The sequence below is a fragment of the Geospiza fortis genome, unplaced genomic scaffold (genome assembly GCF_000277835.1).
Source record: "Geospiza fortis unplaced genomic scaffold, GeoFor_1.0 scaffold16, whole genome shotgun sequence".
Lineage (NCBI taxonomy): Eukaryota > Metazoa > Chordata > Aves > Passeriformes > Thraupidae > Geospiza > Geospiza fortis.
In genome coordinates, this window is record NW_005054302.1 from 5,016,047 (window position 1) to 5,034,606 (window position 18,560).

At 37.8% G+C, this 18,560-nt stretch overlaps 1 protein-coding gene across 1 annotated transcript; it reads left to right on the forward strand.

Annotated features, from left to right (window-relative positions):
- Window positions 1-779: 779 nt before the first annotated feature.
- LOC102043723 (protein NPAT) lies at window positions 780-18,293 on the forward strand. Its single transcript, XM_031066053.1, is given in 16 exon segments — window positions 780-938; window positions 2,550-2,610; window positions 4,046-4,118; window positions 4,597-4,640; window positions 5,194-5,427; window positions 5,933-6,017; window positions 7,037-7,169; window positions 7,662-7,753; window positions 7,837-7,924; window positions 9,634-9,730; window positions 10,165-10,296; window positions 10,713-12,398; window positions 13,638-13,753; window positions 13,847-14,012; window positions 15,013-15,070; window positions 17,105-18,293. Coding segments are annotated over 16 exon segments (4,413 nt in total).
- The last annotated feature ends 267 nt before the right edge of the window (window positions 18,294-18,560 follow it).

Consider the following 18,560-nt stretch of genomic DNA (forward strand, 5'->3'; position numbering starts at 1 on the left):
CTGCTAAGAGCAAGAAAGAAGAAACCTTTTCTTTGTGGTTTTTTGTTCTAAAATCTTTCATTAGCATTGGTCCATTTCTATCTTTTAGTGTTTAAAGTGTTTGAAGATTAAAGCAGTGTAAAAAGTTTGATTAAAGCAGAATGTATTTGATGAGGAATGGAATTTTGGAAAAGAAAACTTTGTCAGTACATTTTCTGTGACGGTAATTACTGAGTCTTAGGGTGTAGAGGGCACAATATGCATCTAGTGTATCCATACTAAATGAAAATTACTGTAAGTGAGGAGGGAAAAAACCTTTTTCTGTTATTAATTTTTTATTACTTTTTGTACAATGCCGATATTTTTAATGAATCTTATCCACTGTTGCAGCAGCTTTACAGGTTTTACCTGTTTTGAAGCAGTACAATGTGTAGAGAATTACTCTTGCATAACAATGCATTTTATTAACAAAATATTCTGGATTTCCATTAAACTATCAAATAGAGTGATTCAGCCCATATGAGGGTTTGTTTGTCAGCCTTCTGAGCCAAGAACTTTTTATTTTCTTGTGTGTACTAAAGATAAACCGAAATTTGTTCGTATTGCCTCACTTTCAGTCTTGAATACTTTGTAAATACAGTGTAATTCCAATCTATATTTTTTGCTCTTCTGGGTTTTTACTGTTAAATATCTGGTAGGAACTTATGTTTTTTCAAAATAATGTAACTTTTCTTACATAGAAATTTTTATCTGATTATTCCAACACTGTATACAGCTTTGGTACCTATTGAGCAGAAGTAATGAATGAAATAGCAAAACTTTTCATCTGATTTGTTGCAGGCTATTTGCAACAGGAAAATCTTCAAGCTACCTGCCATCAATTTATTCTGGAAAGCTCAGATTTGAAAGAATATGCAGAGCACTGTACAGAAGATGGTTTTATTCCAGCCTGCTTGCTGGTGAGTTTGTATTTGCAAAGCAGAAAGTTACATTGTCTTGCATCCATGGAAAACAATATTGGGGATTTCTCTATGTAACAATTAATTCTCAAATGTTGCTTAAACTGTTTGATATTTGATTTGTTTAGTGTTTTTCATCCTGTGATATTAGCAGTTATTTGGTTTCTAGTATTTAAGCTTACTAAGAAACATCTAAGTGTGAAATATGCAAATTGAATTTGCAAATTGGTTTCAGCATATTATGCTTAGTCTGCATTACAGCTTTGAGGTTGATTTATGGAAGGGTGTTGTCACAAGGGTTTTATTGATTTTAGGGCTGCTTTTGTAATTTACTGAAGGTCACTTTCCTATTCTAGACATGGCAGCCAGTAGTGTTCCATTTCAGGTACATTGTAAATATTTAGGTAAGGCACCTCAGATTTGTCTGAGTCTGCCAAATTTTATTGACAAAAACTGTGTTCAGAATCCTCTCTGTTCAGTATCATATCCATTGTTCTGAGTGAAAGGCAGAATTTTGGGTGTGCATAAATAGTGTGCAGACATATCTGTAGATACATGTGTAGAGCATAATTAGATAGTTTGCGTTTTAAACAAATATACAAAATGGAATTTTTACTATCCTGTACAAATTACAGGGTTTAGGTATTGCTGTGTATCAAACTTTTAGTGTTTATGTGTGTCCTCTTCATATTTTCCGTTTCATTCTTCTAGTATATTAGTTAATTTCATGGTCTGGGACTTTGTCCACAGTATTCAAAATTCACAGAAGTCTTTTCTGAAATCCAAGGTGCACTTTCTTGATGCACCTATTCAAAACAAACTATTGAATTTATTTTATTTACAAGTGTTTAGTCATCTGTACTTTGTTGGTAGGGAGTTGAGAACCAAGCTATGGCCAGCAAAAATTAGAAAACATAAATGTAAATAGATTATTCAGATTAATAAAGCTTTTTTATAATTATCCTTTTCTCAGTAGAAACATTTTTTCTATTATTCACATAAAAGTTATATCATAGTATCTAAGACAAAATTCTTGCTGCAGCTCAAATACTTGCAATAAAGGGCTGTATTTGTCATGTCTTGTAGAGTTCCCACTAGTAAACAAGAGAGCAAGGTACAGGATACTGGTAACTGTAACATTTTAATTATCTTTGTGTCACCTACAATTACAAGTAAACATGATAAGAAGGTTAATTCTGTGTGACTGTTAAAAATTTTACTTCAGACAGAGATTCCTTCACGTTTACATCTTAGTGCATGTTCTTTTCCAGCATGATACATACTCTTTGGTCTATTACTGCTCATCAGTAACAGACTAATGAGCATCATGCTGTTCATCATCTAATTTTCATGGTTTTATTCCATAATGAAAAGGGTGAGTGAAGGTCAGACAGTTCTATCTACCAGTGTTATGCCTTGAGATAGAGCACTTCACATTTTGGATACATAAGAGGATTTTACTCCATTGATTGCTCTCTACCAAGTACAGTCCCTGGTACTGAGGGTCAGCATGGTGTAGAGTGCTGAAGAGCTCCTTAACTGTGATGTGCTACAGCAGATGAAGCAGAAGTTTTTACTGAAGATTCTAAGATCAGTTGGTTTGTTTTCCAGTCGCTGTGTGGAAAAAACTTGACAACTATTCTTAATGAATACGTAGCCATGAAAACAAAAGGTAAGCCTTCAGAATGAGGTGTTATTTTATTTTTATTTATCTCTTGTGAGCTCCTTGAGGAGGAGGTGTATGGTCTTAGGCTCCATTTAGGCTACAATTTGAGTTACCAAATTACAAGTTATCAAATTACATAGCCAACTGCCATGATATCCAGTGAGCAAAAGTAATTGATTCTGTTAGTTTGCATATGCCAGCATATATTTTCACTTCAAATGTGAGCATTTTTATATCTTAAAAGCATAGAGATATAATAACATGTCCAAAATGTATGAGTTTATGCTTGTGAAATTATACTGTTTATTGTTTATACTATCAATAGCAGGGGGAGGTGCTTATCTCTCTGATGACCAGCAACAGAATGTGAGAAAAATGAAATGCGGTGTCAGGGGAAGTTCAAATTGGATCTTAGGAAAGGGTTCTTCACTGAGAGGGTGGTCATGGCACTGAACCCTGTCAGAGTTCAAGGAGAATCTGGACAATGATTTTAGTCACATGGTTTAGAGTTAGGTAGCCCAGTGAGGAGCAGGGAGTTGGGCTCAATGATCCTTATGGAACCCTTCCAACCTAAGATATTCTATGATTCCATGAAATAATCAGGAGGAGTCCTATGGTATAAAATATTTCTTATCTTGTTTTTAAGACTAACTAAAATAGTTTCAGAACTACTTTGTATTTTGTATGAATAGTGTAGGCAGAGCTAAAGCATTTGCTGGTTTTGAAGTTAATTATCAAGCTTCTGAATGTTCCCAAATCTTACAGGTTTTTGATATCTGTTATATTATCATATTTTAATGGTGCTTAGTATTAAAAATCATGCATGGAACATTTCTGAACATTTTTTTCCTTTCACACTAGGATTGACAGAAATGCTAACTTAAGACAGATGTACTTCCTTCAAAATGCTTTGTACTTGGCATCTTGAAAAACTTAGTAAATTGAACTGTTTACTTATCTTTTCCATCACACTTCTAATGTTCTGTGCTTCAGAAAGACCAAATGTTTTTACCTGTTTGGGTAATATCATAAAATAAACTAATACTTTTAAAGGCCTGTCTGCCAGGTTATGATTTTCAAAGGCACAAAAGTGACTTGGGAATATGAATGCCATTTCCAGAAGTGAGTTGGGGGGATTAACATGGATTAGGTTAGCATGTGTTTGCTGAGGAGTCAACACCATGTGCAAATTCCACCAAGAATTATAGTCATTAATTCAGTTTCATCAAGGCTTCTAAACCAGAACTGTATCCATATCAGTCAAAATTCTTTAGATTAGGAGTTAGGGCTCTCTAACTAATAGAATATTAAGAAGGCAGCTAGACATCTAAAGTTAGATGATGTCTGAAACACTCCATAATAATTATTTTGTTTGTGATTTTACTTTTCTCTCAGCTTATATCAGTTTTGGGCATCAATTTGTTTTTATGGTTCATTTCAGAAACAGCAAATGAAGTTCCAGCAATGATGTCATCTCTGTGGAAAAAATTAGACTATACACTTTCTCAGATCAGGTAATGTAGTTTTGAAATCAAGAAAATAATATTTCATTCTGAGAGTGAGTCCCTATGTTGACCAGCTCCTCTTATCATTGTATGAGGATAGTTTAGCTCTCTGTTTCCTTTGAGAGACAGTGAAAAAGATGGGTATGTTAGAGTTGATAGTTGAGCATTTAAAGATTTTAAGGAGGGGCTAGCAAATAAGGAGGGCATTGTGTGAGCATGTGGTCTTCCTGTAATAAAACAATACACTATGACTCATTTAAAGTCTGATACCTTTGTGGTTACTTGATCAAAAATGAAACAGTAAGCTTCACTTGAAGGATCTTTGACGATTGTTGGAAAGAATAAAAAGAGCAATCAATAGATTTTTCTGAAGGAATGTGTGGTTAGGATCAGAGTGACATTACACATGTGATAGGTAGTGTCACACTATGTAGCTGAGTGCTTCCATTATGCTCCATTCATTTCTGTCACTTGCTTTATTTTTTAGGAGCATGCAGAATTCAGATTTCAGATTTTCTTCTAACCAGAGGAGTAAGTAACTGAGTCAATTCCATGGGATCAGTAGGTTTTATGTAAAAATTACCTGTTTTGGCAAAAAATAGGGGCCTTCTGCAGCTATCAGTAATGCATATCTGTTGTCTTCATTGGGGTCTGTGAAACACTGTAGTGATCAGGAAAGGAAAATAAGAAAAGCTGAGCTTTTTGCAAGGGGCATAAATTCTCTATTATAGCATTTTCTCTGCTGAAAAAAAAAAACTTTTTTGGAAGTTTACATGGTTAAAAAGTTTAAAAACTGCTGTTTCACTCCTGAAACTGCTGACAGGTGTTTCTTTCTTTACAAAAGCTGAAAATGTGCTGTCAACAAAGAAAAATTGGTTTACTTAAAAATAAGTTATTCTCTGTAGCATTTTTACTGTATAAGAAAAGAGAGTGTGAGATATACATAGTGATTGTTCCCAGATTTGAGATTCGCTGGATTGGGTGGTGTTCCATTGTTTAGATTTTTTTAAACAGATTTTGTGTGAATATCAGCAATTTTTAAAAATCCCTTTATCTTATGTTTTCATCTTGTCTTTATTTCCAGTACGTACAAGAAGTGGAATTGTAGAAATGAAAAGGCAGAGAATGCTTCAGCAGTCAGCTCCTGCAAACTCAGGACTGTTGTCAGTAGCCCATCAGTCAGGGCAGCAGAATTCCTCTTCTTCTGTTGTACCTCCTCAAGTAATTCACAGGCCAACAATAAATCAAAGCATGCCACAAACAAGACTGAGTACACTGTTTGTGAACCAGTCACAAGCTCAAGAAAACAAGATCAACAGTAAGTGCAAAAATTTTTAAGCCTTGTTTTTCTGTGAAAAATCTATGGCTGTTGATGGAAGTTTTCTAAAATCTGGGCTAATCATCTTCCACCAAAAAGTTCCAGAAATTTCATGCTTTGTTCCCCAGCTGTCCAGACTGGTTCAGGTGATTAAAAGAAAATAAGTGCCCAAAAGAGAGATGGCTCTTGCATACTTGCTTGCCAATGTGAGTTTAGAAATCAGAAGTGCATTAATTTGTGGTTATTCTGTTCTGTGCTCTCATCCTCACCCAAATAACTTATTTCATCAGATAGGGATGATCCACATTAAGTTGATGTCTATTTCAGGATATGTTTAAAAGGATTGGTCCTCATTTCCATGATAATACCAAATTCTTTTGTATGACTTTCCAGGAATTGATTAGAACATAGTAAGCATGTAGATCTTGTAGTGCTTTAACAGTGTCACTGGAAAAGGTGTTGGCATAATGACTTCTATTTTTGTTTGTTTTTTCCCTCTATAAAGCAGGAGGTCTCATACACATTCAGGTTCCAACATCACAAGAACGAAAGCTTCATTCAAACTTGCTTTCTCCAGGAAGGCGAAAAAGGTAAACAGGGATGTCTGTTTGGTTTTGGGTGGTTTTTTTTGTTTAATTGTTTAGAAATTAGACAGTGTTCTAACCTTTAGTGTAAGTTTTCTTCAGTGATGGAGTGTTTCAAATGTAAGATCTGCTGAGGGGGGCCAGTGTTTGTTGTTTCACAGAGGAAAGGGAAGTCAAAGAGCTTAACAGTAGGCTGATAGGAGGCTTCTTTGTGTACACTCTGTCTTCACTACTAGACATAGGCAAATAATCTTGGACCTGAGATTTGGTGTTCCTTCCAAAATGTCCTTTTCAATTATGAAAATTCTTAATACTGATAAAAATGTGCATTTAACTTCATAAAACTATTGAGTTGAGTAAATTTTGTCAGAAAATTATTAATATTTGCACTAGAAGTTTTGTGAAAATTTTCTTTTATACTAGTTTTGCATTTTTTATTCTCTGATTCAGATGTCCATTTTCCCCCAAGTCTTTCCTAATCTGTCTTGATTTTTTTAAATGTAATTTTAGTGCCCCGCCAATAGATGTTTTCAGAAGAGCCTACATTGTCTCCTATAAAAACATTACTTTTCGCATTTATCAGCTAAATTCTTACAGGACTTAAGATTTGTTTTCTTCTTTGAAAATAAGTGCTCCTTGAGAAGTCTTTGTTTTCAGTGGTAATGCCCAGATCTGATTGTGAGTTGCACTTAATTAGGATCCATTAACTGGTACCACCAGTTAGAGTAACATGTAGTGGAGGGGCAGTAAATGCTGAATAGTGGGCATGGAATTCAGTTTGCCATTGAGTTCTTTACCTACAATCTCTAAATTTATAACTTACGTAAAGGCAGACACAATAGATGCATAAGAGATATTAAAACAGGTACCAGCTTTTACTGTATTTTCAATATGTAGTTAATTTTCTGGTGATTAAGATCTTGTGTTTGCTAAAAAGAAAGAGAAGCACTTGATTTACTCACCATTAGGTCTGCTGTTCACAATTTTTTCATAAACTGTGTCATAAATTTCCTGGAATGTTTCAGTGAATCCCAGAAGAGGAAAAATATTGCAACATCTGGACCTCTTTCAGCAGCTAGAAGTTCTCAAGACTCTGAAGAAGCAGTAGTAGAAAAAGAAAGTGAGCCCCTAGAAGAATTAATTGATGGTAACTTCCCAGTGAGTATATGCCTACAGAAGGTATTTACACTTAAGAAACAAAGTCAGACTCAAGAGATCTAATCTTTAACATGTTGTTCTTCCTGGTTTTTACAGAAATTACCTTTAAAAGATAAATGTATTGGTTTGTATTTGAACTAGCTCTTGTGTGTACTAAATTCATAAAGTTGGCATGGCTATGTAGAGTTTTGTTTTTCTTGGTTTATTTGCTTTGCTAAGATACCTGTAGGCTGTCAGAATACAGCAATTCTTCAGAGAATGGAAACCAGAAGGCACATTAAGCCTTGCTGTCCTTCAGAAGAGCAGAAGCACAGGAATATTTTGGGTTGATTTTTGTAGCAATGGAATGCAGTCACAGATGACTCTCTGTTATAAAAGTCTTCTCTCCTTGAATTGATTTTTAAATTATTTTTTACTGTTAGTCAGAAATTCATGCTCCTTTTCTAGTGATGTTAAAAATAGAAACCTGACCACTTCAAAACTGTTTTCCAGCAACTGGTTATTGAAAATGCCAGAGAAAAAATCCTGAGCAACAAATCTCTTCAGGAGAAGCTCGCTGAAAACATTAACAAAATCCTGGGGAGGTAATAAAAGGAACGTCTAAACTTAATATGTATTCTTATTTAAATTATTTTTGACTTTTGAACTAATGATGTACGTGTTGCAGTGATGGCAGTGTTGCTCAGGCCCCTAAACAGACAGACAGTGGTCCCACAGAACAGGAGACTTCAATTGATGAAATCCTTGGACTTCAGGTAGGTGTAGATTGCCCTGATCGCATTGTTTTTAGGACCAGGCATGTGAGAATGATGGACCTATGCTGAACCTCTGACATCTGAGGATACTCTCTCCTCTTCCTATCCTTTTCTGTTTCTGTTTGCCAGCACAGCTGAGCCTCCCTGATGTTCCCCTCTGAGCAGAGGCAGCTCTGCAGCTCCTCTTGCAGAGGCGTGAACTCTGACCTTGTGTGGTGCAGGGCAGGTTCAGGGAGCTGAGCTGGCAGGACACTGCTGTTCTACAGGAGCTTGTTTTGTGCCAGTTTAGCATTCTGAATTCATTCCCAGTGCCTGTCCAAGGCAGCATAGACATGCAGCAGGGTCGAAGCCAAGGGAGTGGGATTGCTTCTGGCAGTAATTAGCTGGTAACCCTACTCAGACTGGATATAAGAACTGCCTGCCTCTCACTCAATCTTTCATATCAGTAATTGGCTACCAGCTTCTGACTGGGGATCTAATTAATAGCCTTAGAGAAGAAAAAAGAATTTAAAATACCTTGCTATCTCCAAATACATTTAATCTGATCTGATTTTGTGATTTGCTCCTAGATAAGCATGGATCATTTAGTATAGCAAGAGAAATTGTTTTTGAGCGTAAATAATGATGCTTTTTCTTCAAATTTTGTATTTTCTTGCTTTTGGAGGAAATGTGTGTTCTGCTTCTACAAACTAAACATAATTATAGTGTTCTCCCTTCATTTTTCTATAAGTCTCAAGCTAGCAATCATAGAATTAAAAAGGACTTTTAATGAGGGAAATTTCACAGCCTTCATGAGAAAGACTGGAGAGTAGAGGCAGTTCCTTGTTTGTGAAGTAGAGGTGTCTGGTTTATAAATGCTATTCTTCTGTTGGTTGGTGATTTTAGGTCAGTTGTCAAAATACAGAGCTACAAAGCCGTACTCCATTCTTCTGAGCAGAAATAAAGCAGCTTCTTGGTTGGAGTTGCTGAGACAAAATCAAGGATATAACGTGGAATATCCACCCTTAAAGGTGGAGATATATATCAAAAAAGGTGGAGATATATATCAAAGGTTGGAGAGTGCTTAGAGGGTCTCCAGAAAGGCAGGAGAAACTTTGTATTTAATTGCTTGAGTATGTACCAGATACTTATTTTATTCCTGGGCTGCCACGGAACAAGAATCAGGAACCTTAGAGCACTGTCCCATGTAGCTGTGGTTTCCAAAATGCCTTCCACAAAGAAGTAGTTGCAGGCTGTAATATAGAACATGTAATTTCCATATGAAATAAAACTTCCATTTACTTAGTGTTGGCGTCTAGATATATAATATATTCAAACCTAAGAAATTAGGATTAATTTGGGGATTTTTTTTTAACAGTGGTTTGCTTGTACAGGCTCACAGTATCCATACCACATGCATAAGCTTCCAGTGTAGCCTGAGATTTAGTCCTTCTTTTTGGTTAGTGGTGGCCATGAAGAATACTCCAGTACACACATGGTGAGGGTGATGTCTGACAGACACATTCAGGTTTTGGAGAACCTTATTTCTTCAACTTCAATCACTAAGATTTTTTAAATCTGTGGCAGAAACGTTCCCAGCATTATTATTTTTGTTTCTGTGCTGAGCAGAAGTAATAGAACTAAAACCTGAAAAGAAAACGCTTCTTGTCTATTTTTCTTTTTAAGTTGTGGAAGTAACTAATAGTTCTGTATCTCGTGTCTTTTCTCAGGGTGAAATTCATATGTCAGAAGAGGCTATCCAGGACATTCTGGAGCAGACAGAATCAGATCCAGCTTTCCAGGATCTGTTTGACTGCTTTGATTATGGTAGGCTATGTTGTACTCAGTTGTACTGTTACTGTAAAGCATCCTGAATGATGAGCTTTCCCAAGCATTGCTTGGCAAAGCAAGGGAATTCAGCAGGCCTCTTGCAAGAGAAATGACATTGGTATGCCTTAATACAGAATTAGATTCTTAGATACATTTATACACAGCTATAAAGTTGTGTGTAAGTACAGCATTTTTCTGTGGCTGATATTCTGGGTTTGTGCTGGCTCAGTGATTGTTTTATTGCTGTTACTTTAGACACTCCAGCTCTGAAGGATGATAGTTTATACTTGCTTGCTGTTGTAAAATTTTCAGGGGACTCCTCACATGAACCTAAGGAGATCTTTACACTGTGGTTCATTTTAAAGGTAGTGATGCCATGTATGTGGAAAATTACATATATAACCAATCTTCATGCTTTATTTTGAAAATAGGAAAGAGCAAGGTAAACAAGAACTTACCTGCTGGTATTTCTGGTCAGAATGGAGTAGAAAATGAAATCCTGGTGGCTGAGGATAGCCTGGAAACATTTGGAAGTTCTTTAGGAACAGAAGAAACTAACAGATGTATGTGTTGGTTTTTTTTCTTCTAAGATTTCTCTGTTAACTTTTCATTATGAAAATATTTTCAGACAATCTGTACATTTCAGAATTTTATTTTTTCACTGGTAATATCCATGTGGACATTTACATTGCATGAACATACAGATACACCTGGCCTGTTACAAAGTTTCAATCTATTAAATTTAGCAGTAGTCCCATGTGTACTTATCAGTAATGTACAAACTGATTTTCCAGATTATCTAGTGTATGTATGCTTTTTATATATATTCCACTCAACTTGACTGTAAGGATGAGTAACATTATTCCAACTTAGTTTTATGGGAAATAGCTTTCCATTGAACTGATAGTTATTTCTAAAACACTCTAAAAGGATCATCTCTTCTAATAATTATGGAACTGGTTTATTCTGTCTTTTACAGGTGATAATTCTAGAGAACCACTATCCTGTAGAGGCTTTCAGTTAGGAGAAGCATCATGTGCCTTGAAGACCAGCATTAATGATGATGATATGGTTAAGAAAAATCCAGCCAGTGAACAGCTGCATGGAAACTGTAGACCAAGGAAGCAGACTGAAGAACTTACAGCCATTACCTCTGAACATATTAGAGAGCTTGAAATTGCTTTTGACTCAGTGTCTGATTTGACTGAACCTAACAAGAGACCAAGTTCTGATAGCAAACAGTGTGCAGACACTTACATTACAAAAGAGTCATCTGCATTAGTATCTGAAAGTGAGAGTGCTATGGAAATTGAAAAAGGCCCACCAAGTGATAGTTCTCAAAGTAGTCCTAATTTAGAATATGTTCATTCTGGTACTCCACAGATTCCTTTGATTTCAGTGGCAGAGGATACTATAGCTGGTGAAAACAAAACTGATTCAGGAAGTAAATGTCCTTTATCACCAGATACATCACTGTCTGAAAAAAGACTTCCTGGAAGCCCTTCTGATGGGAGCCCTGGCCACAGTACACTGCTGAGAAAAAACAACTCCTCCATTTCTAGCCCACTGGCAGATGTAGGAAAAGAACAGACTGTAACCAGTGATCTAGCTGCCTTGCCTGGTGTTTCAGAGGAGAACTCCAGCCACCCCTCTAACCATCAGGACCAGAGCACACAGGCAGACTGTGCTACGGGATCTGTGGTGGACATCATGGATCTTGACAAAACAGAGTTGCAGCTTGAAGTTGTTGATACATCTAACAAAACTTACTCAAATGATCAGCATACACTTGATAAGCCTTGTAAGAAAGATTTTAACCTCCCTTCAGAACTGCCAAACACAGAGGGTACACAAGGGGAGATGCAAGAACCTTCATCTTCTACAAAAGTAGACTCTGATAATTTATATTTCTCATCTGGTAATAATGCATGTACAGACATTTCTGTAGTATCCACTGAAAACAATCTTACTACCTCTGAAATATGCCACTCTCCTCTCCCTGAAACTGCATCCTCCGCAGAGGAGTCAGGTACTGAGGCCAAAAGTATAAGCAGTGTGTCTTCTAGTAGTCAACCTATGGATGTTGATCCTTCTAATATAATGTCCCTCAAGATCATCATCAGTGATGATCCATTTATTGCATCAGACACGGAGTTAAATAATGCTGTTTCCAGCATCACAGGAGAAAATTTGCCTACTATAATATTGTCATCTCCCGCCAAATCCCCAGCCAAAACCGCAGGCCTGCCCAAATGTCTGACTTCAGAAGACACAGAAAAAAATGTGGATTCAGCTCTGGCAGAGCAGAATCTTCTTGTGCTTAGACCTAAGGATCCTGTGGTCAGCTCGGTTAACACTCAGAGTGAAGACTGCACTGGTTTTTCAGTTGCAAGTTCAACTCATCTTTCCAGCGAAGGGGGATTTATACAGTTGATGCCAGCCACGAGCACAGCTTTTGGGAATTCAAGCAACCTTTACATAGCCACGTGTATGACTGATCCAGCAACCTTGGGTGCAGCTGTAACACCATCAAATGTAGTTGTATTGCCTGGCAGTTCTATGCCACTGGCCTCCCAAGCTCCAGCTGTACAGCAGTTGCGGACTCCTCCCAGATCCAGCAATACATTTCCAGCAAACCAGACTGTCTCCCCAAACTTCCCACAGGGTAATCTCATTATTAGAAAAGTACTGAAAATGTGGTGTTTGTTATTTTTGTTTTTCTACTAAGTAAACATTAAAAGTAAAACAATTTTTAAACTGTTCTGTCTGCCACTTGAAACTATCCAGGAGTTTTTTTTTTTTTATTAGTAGTAATGAAATAAAACTACGAGAAGTCATTGATCAGGCTGCTTTGAATAAAAAAAAACCCTCATATTTCAAACGCTTAACTAATATAATTTTAGCAGCATTAGATGTAGGAATGATATTTTGGTTTGCATTGGAAAGGATTCCATTACTTTGGCTAAATAAAACAGGTTTTTATTTTAATAAGATTCCTGTTATAAATGGAGTGCTCTATGTTATATGTATTCATATTTTGTGTAGATAACTGGGTATATGTATCTAGTCCTTCCCAAATCACTTCCTTGGTTTTGTTTCATATTTCAAAACCTAGTCTGCATTAGAAGTAAATATGAAAGTGTAACATTAAGTGAAACATTTAAGTAAATATGAAAATGTAACATTATTTCTTTCCATGATTTAAAATTTATACAAGCATTTTTATTACTACAGCAATAAAAATCTTGAGTGCTTTTTGAAATGAAAAAAACAGCTATAAACCAGCTGTAATCACCACATTTAGATTTCTTTCAAAAACTATGAACTTTTTTGCAGTTACCTTTGAATTTCTGTGTGTAGTCATTTAATTGAGGACAGAGACCAGTATATGCAAGATCCTGGGGTGACAGCCTTTTCTGCCATTCAATTTCTTTATGCAACTTTTACCTTCCATGCTTTTGTCATAGAGAGAGGAAGAGGAACAGTTTCCTTTCACTTTTGAAAATACTCTTCCACTTTTCAGTTAATGTGCTAGCATAGCTTCCATATTTTATAATTCCCATATATCTGGCAGCTAAATATGATATTTAATGTTACTTTTACTTGTTTTTATAAATCACTTTAATTAAAATTTAAATGTTAAGATAGGTTTATCATACTTTTTTTTGAGCTACCTCTTACAAAGGAAAACAGACTTTAACTGAAGAATTCTTATAAACTAAAAATAAAACTGGTGCTTACCCTGTTTTGTAGTAGTGAACTATAGCAAAGGACAGTGAAGTTTTTCTAAAAATCCAGAGCTTTTCTTGCCACAGGTTTTGACCACACATAATTTTAAGAAGCTTTTCTTTTCACTGAAGTATTTTTAGTTTCTGTACAATCTTAACACTTTGGTATTTTTTAGGTTCTGCCATTATAATTGCATCTCCAGTGCAGCCAGTTTTGCAAGGAATGGTGGGAATGATACCTCTCTCCGTAGTAGGACAGAATGGAAATACGTTCTCAGCACCTGCCTGCCAGGTAGCACATCACAAATAAAGATTTTCAGGATTAAAGCTGCAGTGATAAGAAGTGCTTTGGTAAATTGTAATAGAATATTTTGATTCCTTCAAGGTTCTTCACATGCCTGTGGCTAATCCAGTGTGCAACGGAAGTGTCCCAAAGCTTCCCATCCCTCCCAAATCACAGAAGATTCCTGGAGCAAGAAACAGGAATACTACAGGTGCCTGCCTTGCGTTCTTGAGAGGGGCAGAAGAAAAGCAGAGGGTTCTAAGGACAAGTCAGTTCTAAGTAAAAAAAGTTATTTATAAATATCTCTGCTTCTGTTCCTGGCAACTGCTGGGCTGTCTTGAGAGAGGTCTGTACCTGCAGTTAGTGACTCTTGTTCGGTCAGTTTACAAAGAACTTCCAGCATATAACATAATTCCAGTTTTTGTATCAAGCTTATTTCCAAAATGTAATGTTTCAAGGCTCTCAGGCAGTTTTAAAAGTTTACTTTTCTTTATCTTTCTGGTTATTTTTCATCTTGTTGGTTTTAAGTAGTTCACTGCTGCTATTGGAACCGAGCCACATAATAATGAAGATGTGAGAAGAGTCAGCAGTTATAAAAACTTATTAAGGAAAAACATTTATTAGAAGTGTTGGATGTTTATATAAAAAATGCACTCTACTACCTGTTTTCCTTTTGCCCTTTCAGGCATACGCATCTATATGTTCTTTTCATTGAGACCTTGCTTCTTTAAATTGTTGATTGTAATAAGACAAGAGTTACGTTCCTATCTCTGTGTTGGAAAAGGGTATAGAAAAATAATTGAAAATAGAAACATTGAATTATAAGGACAGCTTTTGCTTTAGCCTGCCTGCCTTTTTAAAAAAGAGTAGGCTTGGACATAAAAATAAAAACAGAATGAAATTTTAAATTAAGATAAAATCTAGGATTGTATAGTTGCTTGCCTTCTGGTTTGTTGATGGATAGCTGAGAGTTCCCTGAGTTAATTTCTTTCTATCTGGAAGTCCCCACTGTGCATTTTAAAATTCAGGATAGTTTGTTTTGTCTTGCCAGGGCTGTGCATTATCTAAGTGTAGGCAGCAAGCTTCTTCTTTGTTCTTAGTTGGGGACCTTTGCTAGTCTACTAATTAGTAAAGTTTAAAGTTACAAAATACTGCGAAGCTTGTTGATGAGATTTTTTTTATTGGTTCTCTGTCAGGTGAAATGTCACTGTACTAAAACTGTGAAATTATTTACCTGTCATTCATTAATACTTCATCTGTTGTTCCAGGAAAACTGTTACCAAATGTAGCTGAGCCTTTGAACCATGCAAATCCTCGAACACAGAGGTCAGTAGTGCTAAGTATTGAAACTCCCTTGCTTTTTCCTGTTGTGAATTTTTTCATCCAGTATCGGTGAAGAGAGGAGCTTTTTCTAGTAGTGGCATAAGCAGTACCCCCTTTCCTGCTGCCTGTCTGCTAGGGGTATTGATACAGATGTGTGCTGGGACTGGTGCAGCCTGTGCTAGCGTTGTCTTGTTACTGTTCCTGTGTTTTGTACAGCTTTGTCTCCTGTCTCAATTGTCAAATAAAAATTGTTTGAGCAGAGTCTAAGCTAGGAGAATTGCCTGTTACATTTACTGGCAGATTTAAATGACTAAAACCTTTGTTTTTTCTTTTCACATGAGTGGTACCCATGGTTTTGCAGTGTAGTCCCATTCTCTTTAACCTCCAGTAGAGTTTATAAGATTGGGTTCTGCATCTGTATTTCAGCTGTGTAGATTAGAACTCTGCTTGATCATTTAAAAATGAGAACTGAATGCAAAGATGGTGAGGACAACAGCATGCTAACTTTATGTTGATGAGCATAACTTAATTTCTTGGGGTAGGCACTAGTTTTCTGTTGGGCAAATGAGAGAAGGAAGCAAGGCTGCAGTTGTAACTCTCCTCACCATTAATGGACTTCTGAAAGAAAAGGATGTTGAAATGAGTAAAAGAGTGTCGGAGCAGATCAGAAGTTCAATTTAAATATAAGAGGTGAAATGATCTTTTATTGGAAAACTAGCGCATACTTTTAAAAAAACTACCTATTTAGAGCTCACTTAAAATGTTGGAAAAGTGGAGATAAAACAGGACCATTAAAGTCAATTTATTAAAAAATCCCAACCATACATCTAATTAGACCATATACATGCATGCAAAAACTACTGATTTTTTAAAAACCACAGAATCAAGATCTTGGATAATACCACTTCAATAATTCAGCTTTCTTTTACCTTTAATTGATCTCTAGATGTATGTTTTGCATAGCAAAGAGAACAAAACCTTCCCTGCAAAGAAGTGTAATTACTTATTTCCACTTTCTACCCTCTGTCTCATCTCAAATTTCATGGAAATAAAACAAGCTGCTACCACTCAGACCTTTTCTACCATTTCAAAGGTACAAAGTTAGCATCCCAAAAACTCGACTTTTCCTCTTAGAAATCATAGAGGTTTATGTGCAGGGAGAGAGCCTTTCAGGCATAGATGAGTGATGCTGAAGCTTCTCTTGGAAATGCAGCATAAGCCAGGCAGAGGGCACAGACAGAACAGTGCCATGACCTGACAGAGCAGAAGTATTTTTCTTTCCACAGGCTTTTTCACATGATGGAGCTGGTTGTCAGGTGGAGACTACACCCCAGGCAGTCTGGATGTTGTTGTCCAGATGCCCACCAGAAGCTTTTTGTCCTGCTCAGTGCTGTCCTCCTCTTCCCCCTGCACAGCAAGTGCATAGGGAAGAGTACAAGGCACCCATGTGATTACATTGTCCAATATATTCTGGCAGCCTCTTAGGAATTTCAGCTCCAAGGATCCCAGAGCCATAAGTAGTATTCTGGGAGGGACTGTCTTGTCATGAATGCACTCAGTTTCTTTTTGTAGTCAAGTAAGCTACCAGCATCCACAAATATCCCAAGGTAAAAAAGTTCCCAGGTTTAGTTACATGCAGTGTTCAGACCTCCTTGTTGTGTTTTGAGCCTAATACCAGTGTTATTTCATCCCCTTAGTTTTTCTACTGAAAGGTGCAGGAGATAGTGTCCTTTTTGTGAGCTTTCTTCAGAGCTCTGTTGCATTTCCCCTCGGTTATCTCTCTTCCCAGGCTGAAGAGCCCCAGTCTATCTAATTGTTCAGTGTGCAGACTCTGTTTCTTACCTTTTTGCCAAGAAAGCATTCTCTGAGCTTTCTGCAGTTGTCATTCCTTACTCTTGGTCTTTATGTGTTGATAAAATACTTGTATTTAGGCTGGAGAGAGCTTTTTAGAGGGATGGGTGGGGAGTTCAGCCAGCTGAAATTAACTTGTCTAGTAAGAATAAACACATCAGTGAAATACTTTCATCTCGTTTTCAGGGCTGGAAATTATGACAAGCTTACAAGTGCAGAGCCAGGAAGGAAAGTGGAAGAGAACTTACCTGTTGCACCAGCAGAGAGCACAAGCTCAAATTCAAGACAGAGTGAGAGTCACAGGAGAGTCCTTTGCTTTGATAACGTCCTACCCACTCCAGGAGGAAGCACCCAAATTCAGCCTCCTAAGAGTTCATCCCAGAAAGAAAGAAACGAAAGCCCTTTATTTCCTGTTGACTCTGCATCCTCCTCTGCTAAGGCACAGGTACCAAAGAGAGACAAAGACAAAACATTGCCCAGAATTCTGTGTAGGCCAGAAGTTGGTAGCAACAGAGGCGCATCTGCCAAGGAGCCACAGCCCGAGCGGAAGGTGGCAGCTGTAGGGCTTTCATTAGATCCCTTCCACAAGACGACAGCAAACAAAGAAAATGAGCTACAACAGGACACTGATGAAAAGCAGAAGAACCAGGACACTGCCAAACTCTCAAATGGCCAACAGAGCGTTGCCTTATGGAACGAGAAGACAGTTGCTTCGGTACAAGAGCTGAACAAAAAGCAGGGGTCGCTGTCAAATGGGGCTGGCAGCGGCAAATCATCGGTGTCTGTTTCTTTGTCCTCAAAGGAGCCCAAGCGAGAAGCTGTGAAAGCTTCCAGCCAAGGCCTGGGCCTGTCCAGCCCGTTCGGCAAGCAGTGTGTGGAGATGCTGCAGGACATCCAGTGGCAGAGCCCCGCTGCAAAGACCGCTGAGAACGGAGAGCTGCCGGTGCCCCGCACGCCGTCCGGAGTTGGGGACAGGCACACGGAGGACACCACGGACAGCGTCCGCACGCCCACCTGCCGGCGCTTCCCGGAGGAGAGCGGCACGCCCCGCGTCATGGTGCCCCCCGCCACACCCGACCTGCCCGCCTGCAGCCCCGCCAGCGAGACGGGCAGCGAGAACAGCGTCAGCATGGCCGCACACACCCTCATGATCCTGTCGCGCGCCGCCATCGCCAGGACTAGCACTGCCACCCCCCTCAAGGACAACACCCAGCAGTTCAGGGCTCTGAGGAGCACTGTCAAGAAAAGGAAACCTGAGGACTTAAATGAGGGGGAGAGAAATTCCCGTTCTGCCAATAGAAAAGAGCTTCAGAGCTCTCCAACACCATGCAAAAAAAAGAAAATCAAGGCAAGTACAAACATCTACTTTTTCTAATTAAAATTCTAAATATATATAAGGTATCTTCGTGTGTACTATTTGTAATGGAACAGTTCAGAGATGCTAGTGCAAATCCCTGGCATCCTATTTAGATTAGCCAGTTTTTCCAACTTTGCCTCTTGAGCGTACTCTGAACTAAGCTTTCTTAAGATTGGTTTGGTCTTCAGATACACACAAGTAACTCCTACTGACTCTCAAAACAGGCACCAATGACAACTACATAATTTCTCCTAAAACCCGAATGAGTTCCTAAATTCCAGGTTT